Raw genomic sequence first — 18,593 nt, 5'->3', positions numbered from 1 at the left:
AATTTCGACTTGTTTATTTACTCTATGTCAGAATAAAATAAGAATACTATTAAGTGCATATTTTGCATGCTGTGAAATTCTTCACTCTACAAATTCTCCAAGCACCAGTGTGTGGGTAACATTTAGGGTTTCAATCCCAATATTCTGCGAGTCAGGGGAAAGGAAGTTTAGCTAAGAAACATTTATCATGTATAAATATATATAATATATATACACATACATATATACACACACTCACACATATATATACATACATACACACAGTTGTGTTTGGAATGCCTTATTTAGATAACAGAAGCAGTAGTGGTCAAATATTTTAATATTCTAAACACTTTCTAAATATGCTGTTCAAATATGCTACTGGCAATACAGTTTGCATGATAAGTAATTATATACATAGGTATTCTAATACTTTAAGTTACATAAGTTAAATGTAGATTACTGTCATTTTTTTAATTGCAACGGACTGTTATTGATATATTAGTGCAATCAGTAACATTTATTAAATTTAGATGTAGGCTACATATTGCTTAGTTTGACAATATTATGACACATGATAATAATTCCTGTATCGCTGCAGGAGACATGTGAGGTTGCCAGTGGCCTTAAGTGATCCCGTCATGTACTATCACTAGCAATAAATAAACCTAATCTGTACTTATCTTAATTAGATTAATGCAAATGGTTACTGGGCAGACACCTCACCTGGTAGTTTCAGGTTATGTTTATAAGGAACAAATTCACAAACCAAATCAGAAATCTCACACAGTTTAAAGCTCGGTTATTCACACATAGATACAACCGGTTTTCATCTATTCGGTCACTTATTAATACTTTGTGGTCAAGAAAAGACAAATTGAGATCCAAAACCATTGTTATTTCCGCCTTGTTGATCACCTCATCTGTCTGTGTGTGTCTGTTCACAATCAGGAGTCACCTATGCCCCTGGGTACTGTACATGTTGTAAGCTTTGCCAGGTAGATAACTTTGTGAATGTAGACTCACAAAACAAGCCATATAAATGAGGAATGTCCACAGTGGTAGATGCATGAGTGTACCAGCTATATTCCATGGGCTGGGGGGCATCTGCCCCCCGGGCCGGTCCCATAGTGGGTTATTTTGGGATGGGTCACTGGGCCACCTGCATTTTTATTCCTTTAAAATGTTCCTAATAGGCTGCTGGGTTGAGTCTTGCCCTCCAGGCTAAAATTTGTCAGCCCTCCCCTGATCCTCATATAAGCAGGACAGCCCTGATTTGAGGGCTCTATCCCACCAGCTCAAATGGAACAGCTTTTACCCGATCGATGGGAAAGTTGGTAAGTATTGTTTGTTCACTAAGTGGTGAACGAGTGAATGAAGGTGTTTGGAGGGAAGGAGAGAATGGGGCAGTTTAGCGCACGTCTCTGCACTCCTCATCGCAACGCAGCCACAGCCTGCCGTAACGCAGCTACTCCCCCGCCGTGACATGGCCATACCACCTGTCCTGGTGTCGCCTATCTAAATGTTGGAAGTTATGCATCAAGTGAACTGCAAAACAAAACAAACCAGGAATACAGTAGGTAATATGATCACTAACTATTTGGGGTAGAATTGGTTATTTCCATTAAAAGCAATATAAACCACAGCTGAGTGCTAGCCCTTGCTTTGACTACTTGATGTCGCTCTACTGTAAGCATTGTCAGTACCATTGCATTCATCTAATTGTCTCACTCTTCAAGAATGTGATCTATTTAACAGTGCGTGTGGTATCATCAAGTTCCTGTAATGCATGTAAACAGACCAGACAATAGAAAGCAATGGTCCCTTAGGCGCTCAAGTACAATAGGGAGAGCGCTGGGTAATGTGTGGAGCGCTAATGTGTAGTAACCAGTGCGAACTAGGAGTAAGAGTGGTAGGCACAAGGTAAGAAACAGTGAGCAGAAACAATGGATGAAGAGTGCATACTGTTATCACTGTTTCTGCTCACTGTTTTTTACCTTGTGAATACCACTCTTACTCCTAGTTCGCACTGGTTAGTACACATTAGCGCTCCACACATTACCCAGCGCTCTCCCTATTGTACTTGAGCACCTAAGGGACCATTGCTTTATATACCTTTACCTAGGGGACCGGTTATTCCCCTCCCACGGAGCAGCTCGTACAATTCTATTAACACTGCCATTGTGCATCCTCTCCTATATATTTGTCTCTTAAGACCAGACAATAGAACCCATTGTTTTAATATCCCCATACCCACTTCATCATCATCATCAGCTATTTATATAGTGCTACTAATTCCGCAGCGCTGTACAGAGAACTCACTCACTCACATCAGTCCCTGCCCCATTGGAGCTTACAATCTAAATCCCCTAATATACCCATACAGACAGAGAGAGACAGACTAGGGTCAATTTGACAGCAGCCAATTAACCTACTAGTATATTTTTGGAATGTGGGAGGAAACCGGAGCACCTAGAGGAAACCCACACAAACACGGGGAGAACATACAAACTCCTCACAGATAAGGTCATGGTCGGGAATCGAACTCATGACCCAAATGTTATGAGGCAGAAATGCCAGTCACTAAGCCACTTTTAATTTTACTAGCACTCCGGGGCTTCCGAACGCAGCTCGCTATATAGACCACAGGTAAACGCATTGAGGAAGTCTACAAATAAGACCCAATGACCTCAAAACACTAGTAACAACAGTGACCGTCTATGGCTGAAAAATGTTAGTAAACACGCTCGTAGCAAATACGCATAAAAAGTCTTTCACAAGCATTTTCACACAGGTTTATACTATAGTCAAAAAAAGAATTAAACACTACGCCAGTGGGTACCTAGCTTTGACAATCTAGGAGGTAATAGAGACTTGTTAGCAACCAATTCTGATACAGAACATATGTAGTACATTTTCAGTCTCATTCTGATCACAATACTAAAGTACAAACCATTACTTTACATGACTGCAGTGCTACCAAGAATATGTCAATTATGTCAACAAAAACAAATTTAGTTTTGCATTAACCACAACCAAATAGGTGCTGTACTAAAAAACATATTTTTAAAGGACATACTATCCTTCATGTAGTTTACATAAAGGTAGAGTTTTACTTCACTTATATATAAACCATCAACTTTTTCAATGATTTCTGAATACACTAATTTCTTATAGGAGAACTTCACTGAGTAGAGCTATTCTCCCAATAAAGCACGCTGTCACGGTGGTCTGTTTTTGTTGATCCGTCTCAGGACCCTTGGGGCTAGCTGAAGAATGAGTATAGCCGAAACTAAGGGCCTTGATTAAACCTCTGTTGAGCGAGGAGATGCTGAGGTATTGTAAAGCGCTGCGGAATTTGTAATATATAAATGTTGATGATGATGATGATGATGATGATACACTATAGACTGCCAGAATCCAGAGTACCACTAGCAAAAAAGGAAGGAGCCTTAGGAATGGGGTCTGTGCCGGAATACGGCACTGGAATCTGCAACTGTAGGACTCTGGAACCGTTCGTGTAGAGCTCAACCTGGAACCCGTATAAAGGCACATGGAGCTGGAACCTCACAAGGATGCAACCCATGGAAACTCAAAACAGAATAAAGCTAAATCTGGAAACAAGAACTCAGAACTGAAACTGGGTGTGGAGAACTCAGTACTGTGAGCTGTCTGCAGACCTAGAACCCACACACAGAGTCGCAGAACTGGAAATGTGCCCTCTGAGACTCCGGGTTAGTCCCAGATACAAGACTGATGATAACGGCAGAAAACCAAGTTACTGCAGAATGGAAGTGCTGTAGGAAATCCAGAGGTGTTTAGCAGTATGGAATGGAGGTCCTTGTTGGGAAACGGGCACCTTGGAAAATGCAGAGTTCTTGCTGAGAAACAACTGAAGCCTGAAGCCTGGAGCCAGGGAATTATCCTCAGAAGAAGAACGAAAGAAAGAAAGTTGTTCTGGCAATGAGCTGGACTCGGGAGTTGGTTAAAATATGGCGCTTCCAGTGCCTATTTGCTGCACAGGTCATGTAAGCGCAGCTACTGGAATCTGGTTGGACTGAGAAGAATCACATGAAGAATCCAATATGTCCATGGAGCAGAACAGACAAATACAGTTTGTTTACAAATGGTGATACAGTGCTCAGGAATGCCACAGGTGGCCAGGAGAGGCCCAGATGGCAGATGACTCAGACAGATGTGGTAAGTGTGACTAAGACCCGATGTGCGATACATGCGCTGCTCCCAATAGAATCACATAGACAGTCCGTATAGTAGAGGAGTTGTTTCAGATGCGTTTAATGGTCAATTCTCCCTGGATGACAGGTAGGAAAACTTTTAAAGCAAGCAAATGTTGATTGGGTAGTTGTTGATTAAGTTAACTGTATTGTCACCATAGCTGTCCAATTAGATCCATCGACTCCCATCCAATGACCACATTCAAGAAGTGACTGTTCCAGGCAGGGGCTGGCTGGGCCAGGGGGCAGGGGGCCACATGTCCCCCAGGCCAGACAGAAAAAGTCTATTTTGGGTCGGAGGAGCGACCGGCCCAAGTCTATTATTTGGTGGCTGGCCCCTCCTATGGGACCAGCCACCTTCCTTATTCGCCGCAGATCCTCCTTGTGTGTGTGAGTGGGGGCCACTATATTAATACATTGTGTGTGTGTCACTGTTAATACAGTGTGTGTGTGGGGAGTGGGCACTATGTTAATACTGAGAGAGTATGTGTGTGTGCGTGCGTGTGAGTAGGGGCCACTATATTAATACATCGTGTGCATGTCACTGTTAATACAGTGTGTGAGTGGGGGCCACTATATTAATACATTGGTGAGTGGGGGCCACTATGTTAATATAGTGTATGAGGGAAGGGGGCGTCTTAATATAGTGTGTGATGAAGGCTATTTAATGGCGGAGTGCATGTGGGGGATAATTATTTAATGACTGCTAATTTATTTGTGGGGCAATTTAATGTAATAGTGGGACCTATTAATTTAAGGTTAGGTGACGGACCTTTAATTTAACGCTGGGGTAGTTTGGGGATATTAATTGAATATGGGGCTGATTTTGGGGAGGATGGCTATTTATTAAATGTGAATATGAATTATTTAATGCTGGGATTGTTGTGGAAAATGGTTATATTTATTAAGCATAAATGCTATTTAAATTTATTGCTGGAGCTGTTTGGAGAGAGGGAAATAGTTTTATATATTAAATGAGAATACTATTAATTTAATTGGATGGAAATAGGTCTATTTATTAAATTTGTTTGCTATTTAATGTCAGGGTTGGTTGGAGGGAAATAGATCTAGTTAGCAAATGTGAATATTATTTTAATGTTGGGGCTGGAGGGAGGACTAATTATAAAACGTGGGTGCTATTGATTTACCTCCAGGGCTGGTTGGAGTTTTCTAATTTTTAAGTACTCATTTTTTTTCCCAAATAGGGCCCTTCAACATTCCATGACCCAGACAAGCAGCAACTGATCTAAAGACACCAGGAGCCACAAGTGGTGAATGTGACAAGAACAGGTAGGAGAGAGCAGGGCAGTCTACCAACTGTCCAGAATCTGGGGGACAGTCCCAAATTTGGGTGACTGTCTCGCTTAGGACAGTTGGGAGGTATGTCCCGCATTACAGTGTACTGCTCGTGAAGGCAGAACCGGTGGTAATCGTATGATTACCACAATTCCAACACAGAGAAGACCTACAAATAAAAGCTGAATTTACAAAAAAACGATTTCAATAGAAGTCTGTCTGTCTCTCTGTGTGTGTGTGTGTGTGTGTGTGTGTGTGTGTGTGTGTACATTAGGGAATTTAGACTGTAAGCTCCAATGGAGCAGGAACTGATGTGAATGAGTTCTCTGTATAGCGCTGTGGAATCAGTGGTGCTACATAAATAGATGATGATGATGTTTAATAGAAGTTGCGATGACGTCAAAGTGTAGTGCCGGAGAGCTCGTCAATCGGAATAAGTTGCGGTCAGCATGCTGGTGCCATCGGAGATTTGCTGCGTCGTTTTTCAGGTAAGTCTATTTATAGTGCAATCGTTTTTTACTAAAATTCGGTTTTTATTTGCAGGTCTCCTCAGTTTCGGATTTTTCACTATCGAAAAACCGTACCCAGTACGACAGAACTGCATGTACCTAACAGTAGTGCACACAGTATTGCCTGTGTATTTGTCTAAAATGATAACCATGTTACATTATAGGGGTTACCATGTCTAAAGTGCCCCAGGCCCCCCAAAGCCTTAATCCAGCTCTGGGCCAGGGTGTCAGATTGACACCTAGGGGTAAATTCATTAAACTGCGAGTTTGAAAAAGTGGAGATGTTGCCTATAGCAACCAATCAGATTCTACCGGTCATTTTGAAGAATGTACTTAATAAATAATTAGAATCTGACTAGTTGCTATAAGCAACATCTCCACTTTTTCAAACCCGCAGTTTAGTAAATATACCCCCTAGTGTACCACTACCACCCCTATTATTTGTTTTAGGTTAACCCTAAAACTATTAAACAATCCTGTTAGTATATAGGGCAAAGCAAAAACAAGCCCTTTGCTGGCAAAAACATCAGGTGGTAAATGTATTAACCTCCGGTTTCTTCAACTCCCACGAGTTCGGCGTCTTCGGCGCTTAAATTTAAAGCGGCGCTGCCTTGTAAAGGGAAACTTCTCTTTACAAGGCAGCGCCGCTTTAAATTTAAGCGCCGAACTCACGGTAGTTGAAGAAACCGGAGGTTAATACATTTACCCCCAGGTTTTTAAAGCAAATGGTATTTTTGCATTTGATAAATCCCATTATAATCAGCCAGGTATATAAAAAAAAAAACTTAAAGGTGTTGTAGGGAGAAGGAACATATAAAATAAAATGCAATATAAAGTGAGGTTTGCTTTTTGTTGCATTATTTATTTTTATTTAAGATTTCTCATTTATAATAATAAAGTATCGCTGGATTAAAAAGCACTAAAATAGCCTCTCTTTTTATACTGATAAATATATATTGTACCGAAAACCACCCTTTACAAATTGGTACTACTTATGGCTCAGAGTTGTGTGCTTACCCCCGGGCTAAAGTCTGCCAGCCAGCCCCTGGTTCCAGGCTAGTCCCAAGCATGGTTTTCGCACAGTTCTACTAGTATGGGGAAGGAGCAGGGATATTGGGAGTATAACACTATTAGGAGTTCTCCTTTGCTGCGCAAATACTGCACAACTGTGTGTGAAAATGCTAACTGCATTGCTGGCATGGAGAAAATCACCTTTCACCTGCGAGATAAAGATGACAAGTTTTACCAAATCTGGGCCCCCTGGTTACACCACGAAATTCCCCAATACTTCCCCTCCTACAGAGTGACTCGTCCGCGTCAGATATTTTCGCTTATGATAGTCCCACAGATAATGCTACTCCCTCTCAGTGGCGCACGCAGGGGGGATTTCTGAGTCTCTAGAAACCCCCCCTGCGCTAACTAAGTGGCCACTGTGCTATACAGCAGTCGCGGCGCTGTCAAAGAAGCGTCCGTGGCGGTGCTGTATTGTATACACAGCACCACGGCAGACGCAGCGCTGGCGAAACGGCGCTGCTGCGCATGCGCGGGCGCATACGCAGCAGCTCTCTCTCGTGGTTTTTTTTTTTTTTTTTCGGTGGGCGGGGAGAAACCCCCCCCCCCCCCCCGACAATCCTCCGTGCGCCCCTGCCTCTGATATCTGAGATACCGACCTGTATTATCTCACTATCTCAGACGATTCCCCCCCGCCCTCCCGCCCACCCGCCCACCCCACCCCTTTCCACCCATTACCTTTCTAATAATATGGATATTGCTGGTGTCAATACAATTCCTCAGTTTTGTACTATATACTGTTATGAACAGCAATTACTAACATGTATTGTGATGGCGATTGTCTTTCTTTTTTCTTTTTGTATTATATTCCTGCTACCTTTTGCATAATTGCTGTCACCCATGTTGATTTAACAAAATTTGAGTTATAAAAAAAAAAATGCTAACTGCAATTGTGTTGCTGTAATTTCTAAGATAAATACCTTGATTACCAGAAATTCTATGGTAAATCCATTTCTCCGGGACAGTGACAGATGTAAATACAGCAGTGAATGCTTTGTACAGTACATCATGCCATACTTGAATTTAATGGAGCTGCTCGGCTGAGCTATCAATTACAGACACCAATAAAACTGCTCCTAGTGTTCCTATTATCATGCCACATGGTAAAATACTTGCTCAGCTTTTCCAAGTACAGAGGTCTTTTGTTATAATATCACACACAGACAAAATTAGAGCAAGGGAGGCATTATATAGAAGGTGGCTGAGAATGGAATTAATACATTTTACTGTATATTTGTACATGACTGCAACATGTAAAAACGCATGACAAGACATGGGAGTGCAGTAAGGGGAGCATTTCTGAATCATGACAACGTAATAATAGCATTAATGACTAAACTCAGGCACAAAAGATAAAAAAACAACTCATGAGCATTTTTTAAAGCGCTTGTAAGCAAATTTTTTTCCTCTCCATGCACAACTGGAGATTGGGGTGATTGCTTAGCTGATAATTACTGAATGCAGATACTCAATTGGCTACAGTGATTTCACAGCAGAACAATACAGTCACTGGCAGTGTGTGTTCATATCCTGTTCTGACTGTACTGGGAAACGTGCTCATCAGTCACAACTAAACTGACCAACTCTAGCCCAAAATGAGGGGTTAAGCATGTTGGTTGGTTGATTAAAGCCCTTGCTTTAAAAATGCTGATTCATAGAAAAATAGTTTCTATTTATGTATATACATAAAGTTACTGATTTACTTTCAGGTATTGATACACTTGTTGAGTTACTGGTACTTAGTAAAAAGTGATAACTGGTCTACTGCAGTTATATTTGAGAAAGTGAAATATTTAAAACACTATTGCCATATATTAATGACTGCTTTGTTTACATTTCATGTACCCAACAAGCCATTGTTTTCATGTAAAAATAAAGTACAGCTGCAATCTGAACAGTGTTTTACTGTGAGTAAAGATTTCACAGTTCACAGCAACTATTAATAAAATATAGTTGAGGAGGCTAATATTAAATATAGTTGCAGCAGCTGATACTAAAATAAAATATATTCTTTTTTCTGTACTGTCAGATTTATTTTTTAAAGCAATATAAATAAAAATAGCTCTTTATAGAAGCCATGGAGAGCATTTAATCACCAACAAGTCTGGTGCACCCATGTGACCTACTAGTAAAGCATTCTGGGAGTTTTACTGTAGAAATAGCTACAGAACTCCATATTGCCTACATTGATGGATGAGAAAGCATCCTGGAAGTTGTATTTCAACATAGGTTTGCTAAGCTTGATTTTGTCTAGCCTATAGTATGTAGGGGACATCCTGCAGACTTAAACCAAATTGACAACCGCTTCCTGAAATGCCAATGAAATAGTTTTAAAAACCTTCAATCTACAGCACTGTTAGAATGGCAGCTGTAATGGAAAACCATGTTATTGCATTGTATTCTAAATACCAGTAACTCAGAGAAACGGACCAATAACTGAAATCAAATCAGTTACCATACGCATATAGGCAAGTACAGAATATTTCTATTATTCAGTAGATTAAACACTAAAAAAACAGTAACCCTTCTGGTGTGTCACGTGTCAGGAAGTACTTTTATAACTAAACAAAATGCTTAATCCCTCTTCTTGGACTAGCTAAATTAGGCATTTCCAGATAGATTTTTGGCACATATATGGATATGGGGAGGAAAACGTTATACTTCTCCTTTAAGAGATGTTTTGCTTAGCAAATTACAATCTTTTTATTTTTGGGGAGAAGTGTTACATAGCACACAAATAAAATATATTTAGGTCTAAATGTTATTAGGAGTAATAATCGATAAGTATTTCATTTGAAGGCTGAGAAGTGAACTACTGTACTCCTAATTAATCCCATGACGATTACATCACTCCAAGTTGATAAGAGTATTAAAGGCTGTACTGTACTGTGTCTACTATGCCTTAAGGCCACTGCTGTCTCTTATTATATGAAACTAACAGAATATCACATGAACACACATGATTAATGTAACCGACATTAGATTCTCTTTAAGCTCCACTTTAAAGGACAGTAATAATACATTCCCTATAGTTTTAATTAGCTACCTAACATTAGCAACATTACGCATTGCACTTGCTGTATTTGCTGCCTTTCCTCTATTCTTGTTGCGCCTGACTGACACTTCATTTGATTTCACCAGCCACAGCCTTGTACCTGGCTGACTTACTGCCCCACTGTGATAGTCAATGAGTCAGTCTGGCACCAGAGAGGTCTGAACACTGCAGTTCATGGTTTAACTTTGCATTTTATTATAACATGTGAACTTCATACAATGACAAGAGAGGCCATAAGCCATACATACTTAAACTCATGTGTTTGCGCAAGTGTCATTCACTTACTCATTAAGTCTCCTGTATCCCGCAGCCAATAATTTTCACAGAGATGATCTTATGCTTCTCTATATATGTTTTTTTGTGACTCTTACAGCTTTCATTGCACTGCACTTACCTTTACCTTTGTCCATATCCTCTTGTCTCTCTTACAGTTTTATCCCCTTTCTCTCTTCAGCCCCTCCCATATCCTCCTCCCCTATGGAGCAGGCTGGCCCATATGGCCTGCCGAATTGGTTGGCTGCTTAGCCCCACCAGCGTACCACAGTCCCCACCTGGACCCACAGTGCTCTGTCTCTTGGACATTGTCCTCCCACCATCCTGAACCAACTCCAGTCGGTAGTGACATCACCAGGATGGAACAACCTGTACTGGAGGTCACTTGCAAGGGACAAGTCGCGTCACGGCCCGCTGGGGAATATGAATCGCACTATTCATCCATTGCATGCACACACAGCCCGCCCATTTCTACCACTAGTGAGGATTCATCTGATGCAGATCAGGGCCTGCACAAGATATTAAAGAATTTCCATGTACATTTGGGGGATAGTAGAGTTCCGGTAGCTTCTACTGCGGTTGCGCATCCCGTTGATTCTGGGTGTGAGATGGTGTGCTGCTCCAACACGGTTTCTGTGCGGGATTAGAAATAGCGCAAAAGATAGGATCAAGAAGGGTATTTTACGTGGACATGTTCTCCCTCATGGACATTGCTAAAAAGGGCCTTGTAACAGCTTGCAGGAGAGGGGAGATAGGCAAGGACCTAATTGGTTGACTGGTTATTGTGTCTTTGCGGACTTATACTTGGAGACTCGTATGGTGCTACATCTACTTGATAAGCTAAATGTTTATCAATGATGGAGTTTGTAATTGGTGCACATACTTCAAGAGTTTTAGACGTAAGGTTAGCCTTAAAGCGATTATCCCTTTTGGGTCAAAGACGTAGAGATGTGAATGGGGCTGATGTGCCCAAGTGGGGTCACAGAGCAGGCGGCTGGGGGCCCAAGGTTTCCAGTATTGGGAAGGCATAGCACTCCCCTCCCATCAAGGAATCATTACTTCACCTTCAATAACAGGACATGCAGTCGAGGTGACGCCTGTTGGTACAGACATGTTTGCACCGATTGCGCGGCAGTGCCCCCGAAGCACAGCTGGCTTGGGTAGAGGTCAAAGTTCAGCAGGGGCTCCTGCTTAGAGCACCTTCCCCAATTGAATTGCAGGAGCTCTGTAGATGGCTCCACCTCTTTCCCAATACCTCCCATGCTCACTTCATAGAGCGAGATTTGTTGCGGTTTCCATCTCCCCATAAGTGGGGAAATGCGGTCGGCTGCCACGAGGAACCGCCGTTACACTTACATACTTCTTGAGGTGTTGGCAGGTTATTCCCATGGGAAAGCGTTTGTATTGGAATTTTCAGCTTGCTACATGTGTTATTTTTAGCAGCCGCACGCTTATCTGCACTTAACAGACTAGATCAAAGGGGACCTACGGATTTGATTGCAATTATTGCAGAAACTTCAACAGTTCGCATCTGCTGGCCTAGCCCTCAGGTCTCTAGCCTGTCTTTAGATTTTCACACAGACGTCTCTAACGCCGAAGGTTTCAAGCATTTGTCCCAGGGAGAGTGGTGTGCAGCTCTTTTACCAGTCTCATTGCGGCACAGTGGCTTAGTCCTTAATTTGCTAGTCCTGGAATTGCTCCCCATAATCCTGTCCATTGAGCTGTGGTCACCCCATCTCCAGGGCGGTAGATAGTCTTCTAGTGTGACAACTTGGGGATGGTACAGGCCATCAATTGTCAGAGCACTTCATCACTGCAAGCAGTCAACCTCTTGCGTTCAGGCGCAAAACGTCCCTGGTGCGGACAACGGGCTAGCTAATGTACTCTCTCGCTTTCAATGGCGCTGCTTTCGGAGGCTGGCCCCATACGCAAATCATATTAGCACCCTCTGTGCTTCTTATCCTTGTAGATAGTCGAGCCGGCATAGTGGGACTTCCGGAGTCATCGCTGACCCTTTCACCAGGAAGACTTATCAGGCAGCCTGGGAGCAGTGGGTCCTTTTCTTGGGTTTGCAGGGTCGCAATGATGCAGGTCAGACTTACAAGATGTTTGCTTTTATTTGAGCCAAATACCAGGAAGGGGCTGCGGAAACATCCATAGCTAACACGCCGACAGGCATTTCATTTCTGGCTCGGCTCCATGGGTGTGAGGATCTTAGCAAATGTTTCCTAATATTTAAGGACCTTAGCAGGCAGGCTAGGATGCACCTTGCATGGGAAGATATGTGAAGGCCTATAAACATGGGTATCCTAAGCCAATTAGTTTGCGCTCTTCACTCAGTATCAGCAGACACTTATGAATCCATTCTCTTTAGCGCATTCTTCCATTGTAGCAGATGCCTATAAAACCTACATTAAGCCCAGGAGCTACTGTCATAAGAACTCTCCTTAAGAAGGTCAATAGGGTCCAAAGAGAGAGGGGCTGAATTTGCCAAATATCATCAGATATAATCAAGCGGCTCAATTACGGCACCTTAGAGACTGGTTGCATAGGACTGATATCTATACTAACACTACGCTGGACCAGAGTTTTATACCTAATCTTAACTTATTGGCCTTTATCCACCTACATTAACAAGAATTGCCAACTCAGACTATACATAATCCAATCTTATATACCACACACAAGCTCTGGCATAAACTTTGCCACATAAACCACTTAAGTCCCTAAATTTCAATGCATCTCCCTCTGTTAAATAACCCGAAGTTTCAGAATGGCTCAGCCTCCTTCCCTGTTTGGGCAAAATTGGGCATTACTAAAATAAGACAATTAATCAATATAAACACGCATAAACCAATGACTTATGCCCAGATTAGTTCAACCTATCTGCAGCTAGCTCCCTACCACCTAGCTGTATTCCAATGCCAACATTACATTAGTACAGTTTTGCGGAAAATTCCTCTCTCAGATTGGGACAACCCCTTGGAGGTTATGCTTTCAAAACCTCCCTTAACTCACCAGGCCATATCGCAACACTATTCCTTGATACGGGATCAATTTGATTATAGTCACTCTAAAACTGGTCTTTCGTTATGGCAGGAACGATTCCTTCATCTGACTCCAGAAGTTCTCCTTAAAGCACTTGCCAACTCCGTTAAAATTTTACCGGCCATTACCTATACAGAAATGTTTCTTAACATTTTTCATAGAGCATATCTATCCCCATCTTGTCGGTTTCAGATAGGACTATCAGAATCTCATTGTTGTCCGAAATGTGGATTTCCAAGAGCGGATCTGACACATTGCTTCTGGGAATGTCCCCCAATTAAAAAATTCTGGACTCGGATTTGGAGGTTCTCTAATACACATTTGGTAAACTATGCACCCCTATCTCCAGAATGGGAGATATTCAGAACACTTCCAAGTAGCTGCAAAGTTAGCAGGGGATGCAAGAGATTATTATTAGCAATTTCAGCTGCGGCCAGAAAGAGCATTCTGCAGGTCTGGGCCCAGAAATCTCTTCCTGTGTTCTCTCTTTGTAGAGAAAAACTTTATCATATATTTCGAATGGATTGGATAGAGGCGTCTTTGCAAAAAGAGTCTAGAGTAAAACAATTTTTTAACACATGGGCGAGTTTTATAGCCCTTTTGCCTCACACTCTTCGAACACAACTCTGGAACAGTTTCCATAATACTGAATGCTATGAGTTAAGAATGGTCTCTGCAGACCCTCCAATCAATCTATCTATATCTAATGATAGCCAAGTCCTGTGGAAATGGTGATTTTTGGTATGGAGTGACTTGTAATGTTGATTGTACATTGGAATGTAAAAGAATTGTGAAAACATACTTGTACTTTATAATGCATTTAATTGTTCTTGACTTTTTTACCTCAATAAAAAAAAAAAAAAGAAGGTCAATAGGTCCATGGGGTGTGTCATCAGATCACTCAGGGGAGTTGTTATTGACCACCATTTAATAAAAATAGAGCGGGTGCACCTATTCAAGTTACATGGGCTTCACCTGACAGACGAGGGTTATGGCTTTTTATAGAGCAAATAAATGGGACACTGGGGGCTTTAGTTCGGTAACTTGCAGTCAGTTAAAGGACCACAGCTTTGGCAGGAGAGCATTATGGTCAGATTTTGCCATTCGCTGTTAGCTGACTCGCATTGCTCTCTCCGCCACCATTTTTGTTTAATAAAAACTGTGACCTTTTGCCAAATTTACATTAGTGTCTGTGTGGTTATTTATTTATTTATTTACATGCGAAGGAGGTTTGGGTGCAATGAAAGGGCGATATCAACACTATGCAGTTATTATGTTTTGGGTGGAGTTCTCCTTTAAAAAGGAACATTACAGATATGCAGTTACCCAAAAATATGACATCTGTCCACCTTGTTCTTTATATTTATACAATCATGATTTCCCATTTCATAATGAGTATAAACTTCAATGCGGCCTATCTTTGTTCTGGAATATCAATACAAAACTACAAGCCCCAACATTGTGAAGCATTAGCTCAGCAACAGTTAGAAAGCAGTGGAGTGCCTATTTGGGTTATATGTGCTATACAATATTGTCAACCATATCAATTCCTTTCTGATGCCTTTTTTAAGTCACAGATGGGTAAACCAGTGCCATTTTTATCCTTACTGGCACCAATGCTTAGTGATATCCTTTAAATCCATCAACGTCAGGCTAACTTCCCTAACCTTACAAGTCTCTGCAATCTGAGACCTAACCACATGTGACAAGACACCGGCATAGAATGTGGGATATCCAGTTAAACAAACACATTGTTATATTTACATAAGTTGTGGCCATGGGGCACTAGAAGTCCCAGCATGCCCTACATTCTTAGGCTTGTCGATCCACTACATCTGTCACAGGTTGCATAAATCAGAAAGAAGGTCTGTGTCATTAATGTAAATCGGCATTGCAGGCATAGATTTGTAAAATGTTTCTGCTAGCAAGAATTTAAAGGAATAATAGATAAGAGAGATAATAGATAATGATAAAGATAGTATCAAGTAACTTTGGTACAGGATCCCTAATCATCATCATCAGCTATTTATATAGCGCCACTAATTCCGCAGCGCTGTACAGAGAACTCACTCGCATCAGTCCCTGCCCCACAGGCGCTTACAATCTAAATTCCCTAACACACACGCACAGAGAGTAGGGTCAATTTGATAGCAGCCAATTAACCTACTAGTATGTTTTTGGAATGTGGGAGGAAACCGGAGCAGCCGGAGGAAACCCATGCAAACACAGGGAGAACATACAAACTCCACACAGATAAGGCCATGGTCGGGAATCGAACTCATGACTCCAGTGCTGTGAGGCAGAAATGCTAACCACTAGGCCACCGTGCTGCAATAAATAGAAGTCACCTAATATCAGCCATAGTCTGGGGATTCTCTTGTAGTTCCTGCCAAGGCTTTTTCATACAGACAGGGTGTTGTCCGTCCTTGCAGCGGACGTTAGGTGACCTGCCTTTTAAGGTAGGTCTCGGGTACACAGATAACCAATATTTTGCACTCAAGTTTAGCTTATATAACTCCACCTAAAACTGAATTTTCAGGGACCTGATCTAAGGAGAAGGTGTTATATACAAGCATATAAATAAATTATATTTGATATGAACATTGTTCTTTTTAGCTATCCTAAAAGCATTGCATCACCCCAATAATCCCACCCTGATTTGTTAGACCTTTCCTCTGCAACTCCCTTGTTGTATAAAGTAGAACATAGCACAGGTCTTATACAGGTTATTCACATAGAGTGATGTGGGGGGTTTATTTTTACCTCAGATCTCTTCAATTATAAGGATATATTTATATATTTTGCAACTGGGTTAGGGGAACAGCTGCCATCTCCTGGGATAGATGGTACTGTACAGCAGCAGAGAAGTCACACAAGTCCAGGGTTATCAGTACAACGGGCCTCAGCCAGTTTTATTAAGCAGAAAAAATAAAGAAAACTTCAAAACAAATACCTTGCCTGTCCGTCACTAAGTAATCACAGGAACTCACTCTCTCAAGTGAGTGCCCTACACACATTCAAAATACAGAGCTTACTGATCACCATTTGCAGTGTCTCTCAGGTGGCATTCAACCTCCTCCCCAAGTCTGAGAGATATCTAGCAACTTTTTATCAGCGCCTTGCATGTGCAACTCCTGAGTAACAGCACTTGTTAGCTGGTTGGAAAACCAGAAATGTGCATTATAAATAGAGCCCACCCTTCTTTCTCCATTTATACCCCAGGCACCCTTATATCGGCTCTCCCTATGGCTAAACACGCGCTGTGGGAAGTTTTTCCCACACACAAACATATCACTGGGGTTTAAAAGCATATAAGGCAGACAGCCTGGGACATACTGTATATACCTGCCATTTGCCACTTTCCCAATGCTTCTGTCACAGTTTGTTAAGAATTTTTGCATGTTGGCTCCCCTTTTCCACTAATAATATTAAGGACTTAAAATAAATACAGAATACAGAGGTAAATCCTATTAATTTGAAAGGGAAACTAGTGCTGGCAGTGCTACAGGTTTGTCAGCTATGGACTGGCACCTTTAGCCTAGCTCTAGAGAGAAGACCAATTGTCAGCCCAAGCTCCACAGCAGCTCCACACAACTGCTCCAGCTACTTTTTTGTTTTTTTTAACAAGTTCCAGCTTCAGAGCTATTAATATACTGAATTTAATCTAGGCTGCATCCATATTAAGTAACTGTAGTATAAGTTACGGAATAGTCTAAACAATGCTAAGTGGACAGAAATATTGGTCTAATTCTAAACTTCATTTCAAAATTTCAAGCTAGTGAATCCAAGCTTCAGAGCTCTCCTCTATTGTGATTACAGCTTGTTTCCAGCTCCAGAATGCCAGCTCAGCTCTAGCTCTGGAGAAGAGTTAAAGCTGCATTATCACCTAGTAATAGGTGGTAGTGCAGGGGCCCTCAGCCCAGCAAAAAGTCCAGGGGACGCTCCATGCAGCCTTTTCCCCCCAGGGCTCTGCCCTGTAGCACAGAACCAACTCTGGCCACTGTACTACCACTTTTTACTAGGTAATAGTGCAGATCTGTCTGGGTGTTAGAGCTCAAGTCAGTACGACATCATATGTTTTGTATGTTAGTACGTGTTTGCCAGAGTACTCAGTTTAATGCAGTGACAGGGTGTGAATGCAAAAGTCACAGAAGATACAAGCTACAAATACGTCTGATGTGCAGACATAACAAGATAACACACAAACCACATGAACATACTGCTTCCTGTGCATGACACACACAAACATAATTCACATTCAGTAACACATATACAGTAATAATAATACACTGTCTAGCAATGACTTTCCACCCTTTAGAATACAGCTACACAGTGTTTTATTAATATGTAACATAATACAATGAACAATGTATTTGTCATTTACTTTCCAGTTCCTTCCATCACACTTTAAAACCTGCATCTGATGTAGAGACTTCCTCTGTTACACAGAGAAATGAAAATGACCCACTGCAAAGGCAATCACATCCCCCAAACTTCAGCAGAACTCTTTAACTCGCTCAAAGGACAGATCAACACATCAATTCACATCAAAGTCAAAACAACTGGCCTCTTTACACATGCCTTAATTAATAAAACATACAAATACCTCGGGAAAGCCTTCATTTAGAATATCCTGCAGATTTCCCCTTGCTAGATAGGCGATCATCATCTATAGCAGAAATGTACCAACTCTCTCTCTTATTAATCCCATAAGACTTTATGCTGTCCTCGGGCTATTTCCAAGCACAAAGAAATAGTAGCCATCAGGGATAACACTGGTCCTCTCAGCCCGTTAATTTGAGCCTGGTCTTGAAAGCAGAGCTGTAGAGAAGGAGGGGAGGAGAAGTAGAGCAGCACTGAGCATGCTCGTAATGGGATCTCCTACCAACATGAGGTGTCAGCCTTAACATCACTAAGGCAACCAGCAGTTTATAGGATGGAGACACAGGAAGGAGTAACAGAAAACAGATGCAAATGTCTGCAAAACCACGCTGCTATGCTTACTAGGACCCAGAAGACGAACTTCAAAGTACTGTGTATTAAACAAATCAGAGAGAAACCTCAATGTACTGTATGATTTCCTTCCATAGGGGTGCAAAGGATTATTACATACCCATGCGGCATGCC

At 41.6% G+C, this 18,593-nt stretch overlaps 1 protein-coding gene across 3 annotated transcripts in view; it reads right to left on the bottom strand.

The window, feature by feature from the left end:
• DIXDC1 (DIX domain containing 1) overlaps positions 1–18,593 on the bottom strand; it is a 122,319-nt gene that overhangs the window by 92,108 nt on the left and 11,618 nt on the right. Inside the window, exon 1 of one of the 3 annotated variants that reach the window (XM_075190988.1) lies at positions 18,073–18,317. The exons of 1 other annotated variant lie outside the window; for it this stretch is intronic. In XM_075190988.1, coding sequence (XP_075047089.1) covers positions 18,073–18,135 — 63 coding nt within the window. In that variant the 5' untranslated portion in view covers positions 18,136–18,317. Of the gene's footprint in view, positions 1–18,072; positions 18,318–18,593 lie in introns of those variants that run through there. One more of the 3 variants, XM_075190990.1, reaches the window with a different exon arrangement.

Source organism: Mixophyes fleayi, chromosome 11 (assembly GCF_038048845.1).
Source record: "Mixophyes fleayi isolate aMixFle1 chromosome 11, aMixFle1.hap1, whole genome shotgun sequence".
Lineage (NCBI taxonomy): Eukaryota > Metazoa > Chordata > Amphibia > Anura > Limnodynastidae > Mixophyes > Mixophyes fleayi.
Note: the sequence above shows the minus strand (reverse complement) of the source record. Positions and strands in the feature narration are given on the sequence as shown.